At 40.4% G+C, this 17,257-nt stretch overlaps 2 protein-coding genes across 4 annotated transcripts in view; one reads left to right on the forward strand and one right to left on the reverse strand.

Moving 5' to 3' along the window:
* AXIN1 (axin 1) overlaps positions 1-3,040 on the forward strand; it is a 29,813-nt gene extending 26,773 nt beyond the window's left edge. For 2 of the 3 annotated variants that reach the window (XM_075285901.1, XM_075285902.1), the window contains 2 exons: positions 1,875-2,039; positions 2,307-2,932. In XM_075285901.1, coding sequence (XP_075142002.1) covers positions 1,875-2,039; positions 2,307-2,433 — 292 coding nt within the window. In that variant the 3' untranslated portion in view covers positions 2,434-2,932. Of the gene's footprint in view, positions 1-1,874; positions 2,040-2,306; positions 2,933-3,025 lie in introns of those variants that run through there. The other variant, XR_012717390.1, reaches the window with a different exon arrangement.
* Positions 3,041-7,953: 4,913 nt separating this feature from the next.
* Positions 7,954-17,017, reverse strand: PDIA2 (protein disulfide isomerase family A member 2). Its single transcript, XM_075285227.1, has 11 exons — positions 16,707-17,017; positions 13,964-14,170; positions 13,321-13,454; positions 13,063-13,200; positions 12,755-12,868; positions 10,877-11,002; positions 10,259-10,453; positions 10,028-10,148; positions 8,704-8,885; positions 8,230-8,319; positions 7,954-8,145 (listed from the first exon to the last, which is right to left on the reverse strand). Exons 1-11 carry the CDS (start codon positions 16,903-16,905, stop codon positions 8,062-8,064), a joined length of 1,590 nt encoding a protein of 529 aa, XP_075141328.1. The 5' UTR covers positions 16,906-17,017; the 3' UTR covers positions 7,954-8,061.
* Positions 17,018-17,257: the final 240 nt, after the last annotated feature.

Consider the following 17,257-nt stretch of genomic DNA (forward strand, 5'->3'; position numbering starts at 1 on the left):
TATATAGTAGGAGGGTAATGATGGGAGTTATACCTCTGCCTGTACTGCTGTGCGGTTCTCACATCCTGAATATAGAGGGCGCCAGTATTTCTTGCCCATTGGTCTCCCCTAAAGAAAGGGGTTATGGTTGCAGCCAATGACAGACCAGCTTAAAGGAACAGCCCTTCCCTTTGAAGGATTTTTCAGACTTATTAATCGATTCAAGATCTGACAGGCGGCCTCCGTCCCGTGTCGATGACGTCATGTAATACAGCAGCAGCTCAGTCCTTTTCAAGTGAATTGGAATGGAGCTGCAATACCAGGCACAGCCACTATACAATCTATGGCGCTGTTTGTGGTATTTAGCAGAGAGTACGAGCGCAGGGGTTAATTTTCGACTGATCACGTATTGGAAAGTAAGGGCCTTTAAGAACACGTTGACGCTCCTCACACCACAGGGATCCACTGCACGCGTTGCGTCCTCCTCTCTTCTATTTCCTCCCTGTATATACAGATATCATGCCCGAGCAGTAATCTAAATACAGGGCCGCAGGGTGCCCGGCCCCATCACCTCTGCAGCCAGCGGAGTGCGGTCGCCAAGCAACAGTGCAGAAACAATAGCAAATAATGGAACATTCCAGCCTCGCAAGGCGTACTGTGCGTTCCGAAACGTTCCGATTTCTGCTTTATTACTGTAACTGAGTGATTCACCCCCATCAGAACATTTCCCATCTCATTGTTGGATTAAAGTGGAAAATTAACGGAAGCGTGGAGCAAAGCGTGGCGTCAGTGGTGACCCCCGCCCCCGTTCTCCACTCCGTGCCAGCTCAGCCCTGACCAGGGGGCACTGATGCAGGACGGTTGCCAGCGGCACAGTTCCCAACAACCAGAGACCGGTTGTCAGGCAGAACATCCTTAAAAACTGCCCCGTCAAACGTATTCATCCCCAGGTTAGATTAGCCCCGCTGAGAAGGCGAAACGTGGCTTGACCGCGACATCACGCATCATTACGGTTTTTTTTCTGAGGATAGTATGTACGACAGCTGGAACAAGTCATGTTCATAGTTGTCAGCTAGGGTGTTATGACCTGTATATAACACCAGTATGGTATCATTGGGGGTTTGACACCTGGGACCGCTGCAGATCAGCTGGTTGGAGAGGTTGCAGCACAACCAAGCACAGCGCCGTACATTGTATAGTGGCTGTGCTTGGTATTGCTGTTCAGCCCCAATCACTTGAATAGGATTGAGCTGCAAACAGACCATGTGATTGATGAATGTGATGTCATTGGCACAGGGAAGAGGTCGCAGCCTTTACAAACAGATGCCTGTCGGGGGTCCTGGGTGTTTTTATACAAGGCCCATAAAACTCCTTTAAGAACCTGCCCCAGGGATGGTCCTAACTAGCTGTGACCTGGGCAGGCAAATCGGCGTGGATGGCAAGGCCATAGCAGATATGTTCAGGTAATGTTCAGATCTGTCTTTTTTTGAGTGCAGAAATGGCCCCCCCAAAAAAACACATTTCATAATATTACCAGGACTGTGTGTCAAAGGGGGTAAAGCCCAGCAGCAACCTTTTATATACTTGGCTCTGATATGGACCTCAGGGTACTTTTTCATCTGGTTTCCATTGCTTTAGTCTGCTGCGACCATTTTCCGCTCCAACAATGGTTTTGTTGTATATGAATTTCCAATATCTACTTTTTGTTAAAGTGGTCAGATGGCGCATTATCTGAGATTGCTGTATCTGACATCAGGTCACTTCATCTAAAGGGTAAACTGGGGAATCCCATACACAGCGCTATGTATAACAATGTGGGAGGCCATGTCTAGCTCCTAGTTTACTTGCATTTTTGGCCACCAATTAACCCTTTCACTCCTTTGTTTGTATGCTAGGCTTAAGCCTCAGAAGAAAGACGCGAGAAGCTCCGGACCTGGTGATAATGTGGTCGTGGCTTATTACTTCTGTGGAGAACCCATTCCCTACAGGACCATGGTGAAAGGTCGGGTAGTGACGCTGGGACAATTCAAGGAGCTGCTGACGAAGAAAGGAAATTACAGGTATAGGAGTCTTACATGGATCAGGCGTTATTTTGATGTTTTGTGGGTCCTCCTGATGAAGGTTGTGTCCTATTCATAGAATTCGTTATGAGCATCTTATTGGTGGAGGCCACACCAAAGATCAAGTGATGCCCCCTGGGGACACTCTGAGGTTAAGCAGTACTATCAATGGAGCGGCAGGCCTTACAGCGCAGAAATTAGGAATTTTTTGGGATAAACTGAGTTAGAGTCCTTTCTTACTTTCTTCACTTTTGTCTCCAATTCTAGGTATTACTTCAAGAAAGTAAGTGATGAGTTTGACTGTGGCGTAGTATTCGAGGAAGTGCGGGATGATGATTCCATCTTACCCATTTATGAAGAAAAAATAATTGGGAAAGTGGAAAAAATTGACTAGAACTTCAGAAAAGAAAAAAGTGCCGAAAAGTGGGCGGAGTGAAGCCCTGATATAATATATGCTGGAAAGTGTGAATTCACTTGCGTTCCCCCCGCTGTCATACTTGGTGGTACTTGTTCCTGCAAAAATTCTAAAAAAAATAAGTACTGTACAGGAGTCTCCCGACTACAAGCCGAGGTGCTATCCAAGACGTAACCGCCAGCGTGTGGCGCCCTCTCTGGAGAGAGTGAGAGTAGTTTGTGTAATGTAGCCGTGTACAGTTGTAATAGAACCTTGTTTATGAAAGCTGCATATTTTTGATACCTTGAAATAAACGGGAAGATGATTCCAACGTCACAGTGCTCTTATGTACATTCAGACCGCGGTGCTGAGGTCACCAAACGTCCGTCATCTTGTGAGGTCATTAGTAACGCAACAAGACTGTTTACTTTTTTTTTTTTTTTTACAGTTTCAACATTCACTTCCAGCCATCCCTTCATTTTTTATTTTTTTTTATTTTTTTTTTACAGCGTCAAAATTTGTTTTTATCCATCCTCCAAGTTTTAAAATTCCAAAATTAATTTCTCAACCACCCCAATTTTTTTTTTGTCAGCTCATTCATTTCCAAAAATCTCTCAATTTGAAATAAAATATTACAACTTCCAAACTCGTCCCCAAATTCAATTTTTTAATTTTTTTTTTTTTTTTTTAACAACCAATTGAATTCTAATAAACTTGACAATTATTATTTTTTTTTTTTTAAACGTCTGGAACAGTCATTTCAATGTCTGCCCCCACTTTTTTTTAATAATTTTTTTTTGTTTTACAAATCCATTTTCGACTGGCCCCCCCACTTTTTTTTTTTTTTTTTTTTTAAATGTAGGTTTTTTTTTGTGGGGGGCTCTGCAGTCACAATGAATTTATTTTCAGTACGATTGCAACACTCAGAGCCGAGATGAAAGAAATGTTGGTACATAATAAAATGTATGATGATGTCTGGCTATTTTAAAGAACCTTCCTAATATATAATGCCTATTTTTGGGGTCTTTTTGAAAATAAATGTAAGTTATCTCTATGGAAACATTGTATTCCGAAATTGTTTTATTAAAATGATCTATTTATGTTAAAATCCTACCTTTCTATTGCTGCCATTACTACTCTCTACAGGACTTACCCATATCATGTGTCTATGGGGCCGGCAGGTTATTGTGATCTTGCCCCCCAGGGTCTGAAGTGGTCTTGAGCCTAATACCATCATTTTTTTTCACTTTTAAAGTTTTCCAGTTTTTGCTGCAGATGCCGGAACATCTAGTTTAGAATTCATTGGACCACATTTTATTGCAGTAAATTTTTTTTTAGCTTTCCATGTTTTTTTGGCCTGTGTATTTTTGTATAATCATGGTGGTGATAGGAGAACGTTGTACGTTAGCAATATAAAAAATAATTGCAGTATTTTATTCTATCAGTGTTGCTTTCTGGAAACTGGCCCTCTCCTTTGAATTTTTAATAATATTACAAAAAATTTGTAATGAAATTTACTATGTTTGAAATTTTTAAAAAAAGATTGTGCCAAATAAATTATACAATTATGCATTTTCAAACTTTTTTTTTTCCAAAAGCTTTTTTTTTTCTGTACCCTGGGGTTAAAAAATTGAAAGCTAAAAATGTAGAATTGTGTTGAATTGGGACTGTAACCCGGGACCATGAGTTTGTATTTAGCAGTGTTTTAAAAAAAAATTATTTATTTTTTGAGAGAAAGGCCACTTTGCCACATAGGTTTTTTTTTTTTAGGGCAGTCCTCATTTAGCGGCAGAATTCAAGAATTTTGGAATGAAAATTTTAAATTCATGAATTTTGGAATGAAAAATTTTAAATTCATGAATTTTGGAATTAAAATTTTTTAATTTTCTCTTTAAGCCCGCCAGTTCATTGTAATACATTGTACCAAACTTTGATTTCCGTATGGTAATTTTATTTTATTTTTTAAATATTTTAAATACAGGAAAGTGTCAGTAAATTCAATCTTGTTCGTTCTTAAACGCCACAAATAAAATGTGATCTCCCTATTTTAGGGGCTACTTATGACCATACAAGAGTATTAAAAAAATAAAAATAATGGTGCTTTAATGTAAATGGAATTTGTCCTAAGCGTTTTTTGCAAGTTATTGAACGCGGCCTTATTTGTATCCAGCGCCACAGATGTAGACTATTTTCAGAGAAGGTTCATGTAAAATTCTGTTCATTAAATACAGTTGTGAATTGAAACTATTTTGTGTATATTATGTTTTCTAATATATAGTATAATATATATTGCATGTTCTTTGTACATTGCCACTGCTCTATATCTGGGATCGGAGGTTGCAGATTTTTCTTGGGTTAAAGTCACATTCATAGAGTAGAATTATTTTTACAATATAAATTATCCCTCCACTGTGTTTCAGAGGTCATGTACATAAAACTGAAGAAAAAATTCACTTTTTAGAGGATAACTTTTTTTTTTTTTTGTCTTGTAAGAATTTATATTATATTATCTTTATCCTTCTTGGGGCAATTTTTTTTCTCTCTTTTTTGGGCTATATTCAGTACGAGCTAAATGTTTCCATTACGAAAAAATTAAATTTTTCAAAAATTTTCATTGAAATCATTTTATTGGCATTTGCTCATCTTTAATACTAACACGTGTCGATCAACTTGCCTGACTAGCGATTGGTTACCGTGGTCAGTGGGCTTCATCGCTGCAGGCCCGGAATCTAATACAGAGAGTGACAGGGGATTGGTAAGCGGAGTATTGCTGCTTTTTAGTATAAACTTAGGAATTTTAATTTTTTTATTTTTTTATTTTTTATATCATCTGCCAACTTTATTACCAAATTAAGTCAAAGTTGTTTTTTCTTTTGAATCAGATTTTTTTTATCTAATGGATTATGGATCAATGTACCTTCCATTTTTTAGCAATATATTTGCCAAACCGTGTTTTTGGTTTTTTAAATTTTTGTGACTATTAAAACAAATTTTTAAAATTTTTAAATTTCCCCTTTTTTTTCTTGAAGGGTCTCCTAAAAAAATAAAATTAAATACATTTCCCACAAATTAGTTTAGGTGATGAATGAAATCTGTATGGCTTTTTTTTTTCTTAGCATACCTCTTTAGCTTTGTTGTAATCTGTACATTAGAGTCCATAAGTCAGATCTAAAGCCAAAGTATGTTTTAGCCGCAGATTTTTTTTCATTTTTTTTATTTTTTATGAAAATGTCATTGGTACTTGTGCTCTGTCTGTGGGGGAAATATCTAGACTATCCATGTATCTGAGTGTAACGCGTTTCGTCTACTTACATAGAGATGTTTGTCACAGAGTGCCTTTAAATGTACTTATTCAATGAAAACTCAACATAATGCTTTTTATCCAGGGGATATGTAAGAATTTTTTTATTCATGTTTTTCACTTTTTCTAAAGAGGTTTCCTTTGTAAATATGTAAATTGTCTTTAGCAAAAAAAAGAAAAATAAATTGAAAAAAAAAAAGTATCAAAAGCACAGCAGCTTTTCTGAACACGCCTGTCACTGAACAAAGCCCCACAAATAATGTCATGTAATTATTTTTTTTTTTTAAAGGTACTTGGAGATCAATAAAATAAGCTGTTATATGCACCCATGTTTGTCGTTTTTTTTCATATACATATATAAAAATATATATTGTATACAATACAGTAAAAATTCTAATTTTTAGTTTTTTCAAAACTAATTTGCAGTTTTTACAGAATTGCAATTTTTCTAATATTTGGTCATATATAAATATGGTTAACCACTTCAGTACCGGGCCTATTTGTGGTCCAGAACCAGACACATTTTTGTTTTTTGGGTTTTTTTTGTATGTCCGGTTTAGAGGGCTGTAACATTTTTCTCATATGTCTCATTCAACTAATTTTTGCGTTTTATATCGGGGGGACACAGGGCTTTATTTTTATGTTGTTTTTATTTTCAAATGTGTTTTAATTTTTTTTATATCCAGGAAAATATAAACATAATAGGAGGGAAATTGTCTGGTTTTCACTTTATTATTAATTTAATAACATAGTGCTACTGAAAACCTTTATAAAATAGTTTTTCCTCTCTGTTACGGTAATTTTTATTTTGTATGGTGTTATCGGGGGTGGGGCTATAACCTTTAATAATGGCATTTCATTAATATATATATTTTTTTTATATACTTTAAAAAAAAAAAAAAAAAATTCAGATGGTGTCCCCATGAGGTCATAAGAGACCTTTGGGAACATCTAATCACTTTTTTTTTGTTAGGGGCGTTCACACTACCGTTGGTGTCCGACAGGTAGTGTCCGCTCAAAACCTGGTACGGACATTAAGAGCGGACACTAGCTGTGTCCGTGACACTTGTCATTCACTTAAATAGGCATCGGGTGCGTTCTTTTGCATTCCGTGCCTGTCCGCAAGTGAAGATGTCCGACTTCTCAAGCGGATAGAAGAACCCTACATGTCGGGTTTTTCTGTCCGCTTGAGAAGTCGGACATCTTCACTTGCGGACAGGGAAGGACAGGCACGGAGTGCAAAAGAACGCACCCGATGCCTATTTAAGTGAACGACAGGTGTCACGGACACAGCTAGTGTCCGCTCCTAATGTCCGTGCCAGATTTTGAGCGGACACTACCTGTCGGACACCGACGGTAGTGTGAACGCTCCCTTAGGGAGGCTGATTTCCCCTATAACTGGGGCTGGTACATCTATTCGGGTCCTTTACCAGATTTATTTTTCCAATTTAAAATTTTTACAAAAATTTTTGTTCCCTTCAGTTTTTGTAAACTGATAATGAAAATGTTGGTGCCGTAAGTGCAAATTCTAAAATCTTTCCTATTAGCATTTATAAAATCTCTAATATCCAATGTATTTTGGTTTTTTATATTTTTCCATCAGTTTTGTAGAATGTTAAAAATAAATTGTATCAACCACAACGGTTAAATAAATCTTATTACATAAAAACTCTTTATTGTTTTAGACTTGTAGAAATTGGTAAACATTGAACTTTTTGATAATTTTTTGCTCAGATGAATGGCACAAGGGATAGTCCCATCTCTGACATTTCATGCCATGTCCAAAGGGTGTCCAAAGACCCCTAAGAGCTTGGGTCCACCAACCCCACATCATTTGAGTGGTGGCCATACATACGTAGTGCTCTCTGGTCACTTGCATTAGAGTTCTGGAGCTCCCCTCGAAATGAGTGAAGTTATCGTAGTCATGAGAGAAAGGATTGGGAAACCTCTTGTGTTGGACAGGTAAGGTATATACACAGGGTATACTATAAACATCTGAGATGGAGACTAACCCCTGTAAGGGTATGTTCACATAGCTGAATTTTTACTATCTGAAAAATTCAGCCTCAGCAATTTGTTGCTGAATTTTTTCGCTTAAGCAAATTCTACCAGTCAGGCGGTATTTTTTTTTTTCTGTCTTCCATTTACTTCAATGGGAGTTATCTGGAAATCAAAAATGTTGATGGGGGGCGGGGGATCATCTGTTGAATGAAATTTCAGGAGAAATTTGGAGCCAATTTTCATTTGGTTAAGTCTGCCTCAAATTCAGCCATGTGAACATACGCCAATATTGCATAAATGGTTAAGTTTCTTTTTACGTCGCATGACTACAATTCATCTTTTGACTTCTCGGGAGTGACCTCTTCCACTTTAATATCGTGTTGTCGATCTGTTTCCAACTCTTCTATTATCTGTAAAAGGAAAAATTTTGTAAAAAAAATTTGTATTTTTCCAAAATTTTAGCAATTTTACAAGAACAGACCAAAAACACCCACTTTTTCCTCTTCGTCCTGGGGTAACACTCCACCGCTCTCAATAAATTTGGAGAACAGATCCACGGTCCTGTTCTTCGTGTACTCAATCATCTGCATGGGAAATCAGATTGTTACTTAAAATGTACATAATTTACATGGAAATGCGCAGGTGCGGACCGAAACGCTGAGTTTGGGATGGCTTTGTTTTATTTTGCATTAGTTGCTTTGCACACTGTGAACGTGCTTGTACTACAAGATAGGAAGGAAAAGACATAGAATTTCAAAAAGTTTTTGGAATTTCACTTTTTTTTTTTGTTCTTTGTTCTCAATTCCAGTTCTGTGAGCGGCCACTTGTTGACTGGTTCCAGGTACATTAGTTTAGTACTTTGGGTGCACAGGGGTGCACTCAATTTATTGACTACACAACCAAGATTTATCACCGTAATTTAGGATATTCTCAAGATGTACATGTGACCTCCAGAAGAATTCTCTAACCTTACGCCCTGGTCCAGCAGGGAAGAACCTCAGGTTTGGGAAACCTCTTACTCTCAGCCCGTCTATTTCGTTGGCGGTCGCGTCTATTTTAGCGATGATGACATTTTCGTGGTCCTTGTATTTTTCTCCAAGCTCCTCCCAGATGGGTTCTAGCTCCTTACAGTGAGAACACCAAGGTGCGTCTGTGACAGGAGAGTTACAGGGGTCAGCCAGAGACAATACATCAAGTCAAGGAGGAAATGTCCCATCGCCTTCATGTTGGGGCAAGTCAGACAGATTTACCTCTGGTAGGTACAGTAAGTTCTCAGGACTAGTTACTTGTTCTTTATCCACATAATTTATTTTTAAGTTGCATTACATATTGCTCAGTCAGATGGCTGATGTACCCCTGGCATTGGGTTAGTCATATACTATAATATATACCACCGGATACAGTTACATCTAGAACAGAACTATATAGAAAGTTTTATTGCTCATATGGTACTGATTCAGTGTTACCACCTGTATTATACTCCAGAGCTGCGCTCACTATTCTGCTGGTGCAGTCACTGTGTACATACATTACATTACTTATCCTGTATTATACTCCAGAGCTGCGCTCACTATTCTGCTGGTGCAGTCACTGTACATACATTACATTACTTATCCTGTATTATACTCCAGAGCTGCACTCACTATTCTGCTGGTACAGTCACTGTGTACATACATTACATTACTTATCCTGTATTATACTCCAGAGCTGCGCTCACTATTCTGCTGGTACAGTCACTGTACATACATTACATTACTTATCCTGTACTGATCCTGAGTTACATCCTGTATTATACTCCAGAGCTGCGCTCGCTATTCTGCTGGTGCAGTCACTGTGTACATACATTACATTACTTATCCTGTATTATACTCCAGAGCTGCGCTCACTAGTCGGCTGGTGCAGTCACTGTGTACATACATTACGTTACTTATCCTGTATTATACTCGAGAGATGCGCTCACTATTCTACTGGTGCAGCCACTGTGTACATACATTACATTACTTATCCTGTATTATACTCCAGAGCTGCGCTCACTATTCTGCTGGTGCAGTCACTGTGTACATACATTACATTACTTATCCTGTACTGATCCTGAGTTACATCCTGTATTATACTCCAGAGCTGCGCTCACTACGTTGCAGCTTCAGAGCTGAAGTCTCTCATCATTTCTTGTTAGTACAGTATATGCATCTTTGGAGTATAATACAGACTATAACTTAGGGTAAGAGCTTTACTCCCATTCTTCGGTTGCTAATGAGTTCTGCTGGTTCTTAATACTTTGTCTGTACTTACAGAATTCTACAAATACGTTCTTGGTCTCATCATACGCAACATCCTCGAAATTCTTGCCCACAAGAACTTTGACCGGCTTCTTGTCCCAATCTTCTGGAATTTCTTCACTTAACAGTTTTTGCTAAAATTAAGACAAGAAGCTTCTATCATCTAAAATGAATATGAGCTACAACCATAAAGGTAACGTACGGACAACTCCCAACCTCATGGTAACGGTAATGGTTTCTTTACCTTTATTTTGCCATCAAGTACCCCCTGGGTAAATTCTTTGACGCTCTCGGCCGTTATTTTGTCGGCCTCGAAGGCAAACTTCTTCACTTGTTCAATGTTGATAAAACGGATGGCGGGAATATCGGCTTGTGTTAGTCCAAAGTACTCCAGAACCCCGGCGTGAGGCCCATCGGAATTAATAACCACGAATAGGACCTGGTAAGAGAGAGAAAAACATGAGTGGAAGCAGAACATCACCTGTACCAAGCAGGAAGGGGTTAATACAGGACCAAAATTAAAGGGCAACTCCATCGCAGCGACTGCTTATGTATCGCGTCCTTACTATGACATCACAACTTTGGTGCTACAAATTTAGGTTTGGTTATTTCTTTTGTAGTCCCCATTAATTGCATGGAAGTTGCCTTATATGTCACTTCCTGTCTGGGTGACTACCATTCTAATACATGTAGGTGGTCACATCCGGGAAAATGGTGTAAGGACTTGTCTAGCTTCGGGATAAAACCAAATTAGACAAGTGCTCCAGAGCAGGAGCCCCCATGACTAGCCGAGCAGAAGGCCCAGATGAGGACAGTCCTGTATGATACCCTAGGTCTTAGAGCAGTTACCCTAAAGCCGTACCTTTCCTTTAAATTCAGGTGCTGCCTGGCGGAAGTTCTCCAGAAGTTGAAGTTGATCCACAACAGTCTTGTTAATAAACAGCAGTAAGTGGTTGGGAATCTTGGCTGCAAAGATTTTTTCTGATGTCTGTAATAAAAATAATGGGAATAGATTAAGATTAATTTTACCATTCACTTCAACGGGACTGAGCTGTAATACCAGACCCAGCCACTATTAAGAATATGGCGCTGTTCCTGCTAAACAATGAAGTGCCCCTCAATCATCAGATGTGTTGGATCTGATATTCCAGCCTGCCCTACGGAAAGACCAACATCCTTGTGAAGGATATTTTTTGGTTCTTTTAAACTGATTTACCTCAATATGCAATAAACAACCTCTTGTCAATGGGTCCTCAAATAATAAGCTGATCACAGGGGAGTATCCTGCTGTTCGAACCCCAGCGATCAACCACGATCAATGGAAGTACCTGATAGCAAGTGTTCAGATTTGCACAGTGCCCCCGCAGGAGGAATGAAGTATTACACTTTTCTTATTCAAATACATTGGCTGTCCATGTAATGCACGGACACATCAGGTCCTCCAGGACAAGAGACACTCTTTGTAGCTGTTCTCTACCCTGGAGGAAGCATCAGAATACCTAACAGGCTATTGGGAAATCAATAATCTGCTCCTGAAAGGACAAGTATCTTCAGAAAATTATGGAAAGTTGATGGAACGGATGTGAGAATGGATCCTAAAGTTATGGCTTCAGCCATCCTCTATTTTACCTGACTCTGTTACAAGCATGTCTGCTCAGCACAACAGAATGGGCAAGGTTTTACTATGGAGGAACGGAGATAAGTGGCTGCCATTTACTGACTCTGATCTCTGATCTTGGGGTAGGAGAAGTTGAGTTGCCATAGACATGGTCAACTTTACTTTACTTTGGTTTTAGGTGACCAGATCCATACCTGATCATTGTATTCGGTGACTAGATCCGTACCTGACCATTGTACTCGATGACTAGATCCGTACCTGACCATTGTATTCGGTGACTAGATCCGTACCTGATCATTGTACTCGGTGACTAGATCCGTACCTGATCATTGTACTCGGTGACTAGATCCATACCTGATCATTGTATTCGGTGACTAGATCCATACCCGATCATTGTATTCGGTGACTAGATCCATACACGATCATTGTATTCGGTGACTAGATCCATACACGATCATTGTACTCGGTGACTAGATCCATACCCGATCATTGTACTCGGTGACTAGATCCATACCCGATCATTGTACTCGGTGACTAGATCCATACCCGATCATTGTACTCGGTGACTAGATCCATACCCGATCATTGTATTCGGTGACTAGATCCATACCCGATCATTGTATTCGGTGACTAGATCCATACCCGATCATTGTATTCGGTGACTAGATCCATACCCGATCATTGTACTCGGTGACTAGATCCATACCCGATCATTGTACTCGGTGACTAGATCCATACCCGATCATTGTATTCGGTGACTAGATCCATACCCGATCATTGTATTCGGTGACTAGGTCCATACCCGATCATTGTATTCGGTGACTAGGTCCATACCCGATCATTGTATTCGGTGACTAGATCCATACCCGATCATTGTATTCGGTGACTAGATCCATACCCGATCATTGTATTCGGTGACTAGATCCATACCCGATCATTGTATTCGGTGACTAGGTCCATACCCGATCATTGTATTCGGTGACTAGATCCATACCCGATCATTGTATTCGGTGACTAGATCCATACCTGATCATTGTATTCGGTGACTAGATCCATACCTGATCATTGTACTCGGTGACTAGATCCATACCTGATCATTGTATTCGGTGACTAGGTCCATACCTGATCATTGTATTCGGTGACTAGATCCATACTGTTGGCCATAAGGAACCGCACCAGCTCTTCCTTGTCAAATCCCAGATCTTCATCTCCTTTATATTCATATTTCTCCTCAATCTATCAAAAAGAGTAAAAAGTTATCATGTGACTGAGGTTGTACCTGCCATCTACATGGAACCATTAATGGTGGAGTAAGCCCGTCGCTCAACCAAGGCCCCAACTCTAAAGACCCCGAAACTGAGGTCCAGGGATCAGGCCTGGATGATCTGACCATGAGTGACAGACGTAGACGACAAAAGAAAAGTTCTTACGCTCTTGAAGTAGATGGCGCTGTCGGTAGTAACCCCGAATTTCTCAAATATGTCTTCTTTATGGGCAATGGCAAAGTGGAAGTCTTCAGTGTTTGATGCAACTTCGTTGTAGATCTTTATGTCGCCATCTTCAGGATTCTGGAATATTACAGGAAAAAAAATCATGAAAAACAGATTCCTGATGTATAATACTGGGGTCCTCAGGGCCCCCTCAGGCTGTTAGGGCCCAGCTTGGGTGGATGGGACAGTATGAGGTACCTTGAAGAAACCAATCACTGCATATTCATGAGATTTGATGAACTCCTCAGCGGCGGACACGGTCTCCACCAACACGGCTGCAGGTTCGAACCTCCTCAACATCCACTTGATGATGCCATCCGTGTCTCTCCTGCCTTTAAGGAAGGAACATCTTCTGTTTTATCTAATACATGTAATAGTTACTTTGCAATATCTATCTATCTATCTATCTATCTATCTATCTATCTATCTATCCCTCCATATCTATCTATCTATCTATCTATCTATCTATCTATCTATCTCCTATCTATCTATCTATCTATCTATCTATCTATCTATCTATCTATCTATCTCATCTCCTATCTATCTATCTATCTATCTATCTCTCTATCTCTCTCTCTATCTATCTATCTCCTATCTATCTATCTATCTATCTATCTCCTATCTATCTATCGATCTCTCTATCTCTCTATCTATCCGTCTATCTATCTATCTCCTATCTATCTATCTGTCTATCCGTCTATCTATCTATCTATCTATCTATCTATCTATCTATCTCCTATCTATCTATCTATCTATCTATCTATCTATCTATCTCCTATCTATCTATCTATCTATCTATCTATCTATCTATCTATCTATCTCATATCGGTTCTCTTCTTACCTCCATAATCAATGTGCCCCGTTCTGTTTCCATTTTGGAAGAACTTTATGGTAGGATATCCATTGACCCCAAACTCATTGCTGAGATCCTTATTCTCGGTGGCGTCCACTTTGGCGAGGCGAGCCTCCGATGTCTTTTCTTTCAGGGCTTCTGCAGCTTTACTATACTTTGGGGCCAGATCCTTACAATGGCCGCACCATGGAGCATCTGAAAAAAATTGAATATGGCGGCTTTACTAAAAGTGATAGCATTGCTGATGTATTAGCCGTAGTGTAGACCAGATACAAAGTGGACATCTCTCTGGAGGACCCAGCATGGCCATGTATTACATAGACTGCCATTGATCTCTATGTGAAGGGTGTAATACCTATTTGTCCCTGTAGTGGTGATGTAAGGAAAGTGAGCACAGAGGAGAAGAAAAGCTTCAATCTGATTGGTTGCTATTGCCTATAAGGTCCTGCTGTCTGTATCACCTGGGAGGGGCCTGATATTACAGTCTATAGGGTTGGACATGATGCCCCTATACACAGGCACGATGGCTGAACACACCTGTAATAAATCTTATTATCACGGACTCGCTGGATTCTGTTTGTTCCTCGTCATCGCTGTACAGATAACAGGGCTTTTGGGAAAATCTTCAGCTGTGAGGTGAAGGCCGAGTGTAACGTAACCCGCACAGCTGCCATCTTCCCAGGGAAGGCAGGCCGGAGGGAAATCTACTCCATAATGATAATATACGTGTATTACATATCGGCTCTGCTGCCTGTCAGTGAACGGAAACATTCAGGAGCTGATAACTGCACAGTGTGTACATGTGCATAACAGCTCAGTCTATATGCTGCCGGGGGATTCACCGCTGATACATTGTAACAAACCCTCAGCTGTGTGTAATGAGGTCAAAAAATTAAAGATGGCCTCTTACCTGACCTCCTAGCTAATAATCGCTGTAACTACCAGGGGAAGGATCTTCTGCCCATTAATTTACCCTACATGACCTAGTATGTGATACATCTAAGGACTGTTCTACATCGCACCTCTCCGTGGGGTCCTAAAAGGGAATCCCACCTATATGACATCCATATAACCCATGTACAGTGTTACCTTTATGAGACAACCCCTTTAAATGGTTTGCGTCATCCTCTCCTTTAAAGGGGTATTCAGGTTAGCAGTAATAATAGCTTCAGACCATAATACCCCCTTCAGGTGGACAATTTCCAGGACTTGCAGAATTTCCACCTTAAAGAGAGTGTCACCAGACTCAGCCTATCACCCTGTTCTGCAGATAGATAGGTTACTGTCACCAGACTCAGTATATTACCCCAGCCCTGCAGATAGATAGGTTACTGTCACCAGACCCAGCATATCACCCCAGCCCTGCAGATAGATAGGTTACTGTCACCAGAACCAGCATATCACCCCAGTCCTGCAGATAGATAGGTTACTGTCACCGGAACCAGCATATCACCCCAGCCCTGCAGATAGATAGGTTACTGTCACCAGACCCAGCATATCACCCCAGCCCTGCAGATAAATAGGTTAGTATCACCAGAACCAGCATATCACCCTGCTCTGCAGATAGATAGGTTACTGTCACCAGAACCAGCATTTCACCCCAACCCTGCAGATAGATAGGTTACTGTCACCAGAACCAGCATATCACCCCAGCCCTGCAGATAGATAGGTTACTGTCACCAGACCCAGCATATCACTCCAGCCCTGCAGATAGATAGGTTACGGTCACCTGAATCAGACAGTGTTTATTCCTTGTGAATTGCTGTTTCCGTTACTAAAATATTGTCTTGTCACCATGCAAATGAGCTATTTGGACCTATGAGGCACAAGACTTAAACAGTGCCTGATTCAGGTGACCCTAACCTATCTATCTGCAGGACTGGGGTGATAGGCTGGTTCTGGTGACACTAACCTATCTATCTGCAGGGCTGTAGTGATACGTTTGGGGTCTGGTGACACAGATGGCCACAATTTTTCATGTTTTTTTTCACATGATTTGCCCATAATTTCATCAGTGTCACCATATAGGTGAAATATGCTGATTTAGTGTTTTGTTTCTGTATGAGTTATCATATCTCTATGGACCATATGGTATTATACCGCCATACGGTACACCAGGTGCACTCCCCGACTAAGGGTCATTCAGTTCATTTCATTCATTACCTTGATGTGTTTTGGGGAATATATCATATAAGGTTCTTTTGTAAGGACACCTTTGTCAGTCTCCTTCCTATGGTGAAAACTAAAGCTTTGGGGCCCCAGAGCAACATCTAAAACAGGGCCTCAATTTACCATGTGCCATTTGTGATACTAGTCCAGTGTCAGAGGTCCCTTGGGTCCAAGAGAAATTTGATTCTGGGAAAGATGTCCTCCAAAACCTTCATAAAATAGACCATAGTAGCCTACATATTTTGGACCATTATTGGTCTACAGTCTGGGCCCACCAGAGGATGTTCTGTTACTCTTGTGGTCCAGTTCGGTACTGTACTGGTGTCTTCTCATGTGGCAGAGGAGCCTTGGGGCACCAGGGCCTGGGTGACTACTTCTTCCGTATCCCCTATAGCTACATCCTATATTTATGGAGAATATACCACCCATCATAGACCACCTCTTGCCACCATATTGTTTCCCGGACATCTGAATGGTAGGTAACCTATTCCTATAACATTAACTAACTGGGACAAACTCAAAAATGAAAACAAAAATTTAGACTCGTCCAGAAGACACTTACAAAATTCCACCAGCAGATACTTGTAGGTCTTGAGGGCGTTGTCAAAGTTCTTGTCATGGAGGACCAACACATCCTCTTCTTCCAGGAGTTCTTCAGTCTTCTCAACACTGGAGGACTCAGCAGAAGATTCCTCAGAGGTGGCGTCGGCTTTGACGTAGAAGGCCAAGAGGAGGCCGAGGAGCAGGTGGGACCACCTCATGGCGTCTGGAGTAGGGATCAGTCTGTCCTGCCCGTAGACTGAAAGGAAGGCTATAAAGAGGTTGGAGCAGATAAAGCCTGGGGGTAGTGACGAGGACTCGGCCAGAACTCGTGGAGGATTGTTACTGGTCTAAGCAACACACGGCGACCTTGTTTAAATATTTACCTTGTCCTATCAATCCTTGGGCTGGAGGCTGCCAAATCTTCAAGGGCAATGGGGACTCATGTCCAGAGACAAACCTGACCATATCTCTTTAAAAAAATTTTTTATTTTTTACATTTAATTTTAATTTAATTTTTTTTTTTTTAAACACTCATCCAAACTTACCTGCACCCTGTGACTACCGTGTCAC

Source organism: Leptodactylus fuscus, chromosome 8, assembly GCF_031893055.1.
Source record: "Leptodactylus fuscus isolate aLepFus1 chromosome 8, aLepFus1.hap2, whole genome shotgun sequence".
Taxonomy (NCBI): domain Eukaryota; kingdom Metazoa; phylum Chordata; class Amphibia; order Anura; family Leptodactylidae; genus Leptodactylus; species Leptodactylus fuscus.

Excerpts from the sequence above, each read along its gene's own strand:
- PDIA2 (XM_075285227.1), bottom strand. The coding sequence starts at position 16,905 with ATGAGGTGGTCCCACCTGCTCCTCGGCCTCCTCTTGGCCTTCTACGTC. Across the intron at positions 14,171-16,706 it reads GTATCTGCTGGTGGAATTTT|ATGCTCCATGGTGCGGCCAT; the intron begins GTAAGTGTCTTC and ends AATTTTTTTCAG. Across the intron at positions 13,201-13,320 it reads CAGTGATTGGTTTCTTCAAG|AATCCTGAAGATGGCGACAT; the intron begins GTACCTCATACT and ends GTAATATTCCAG.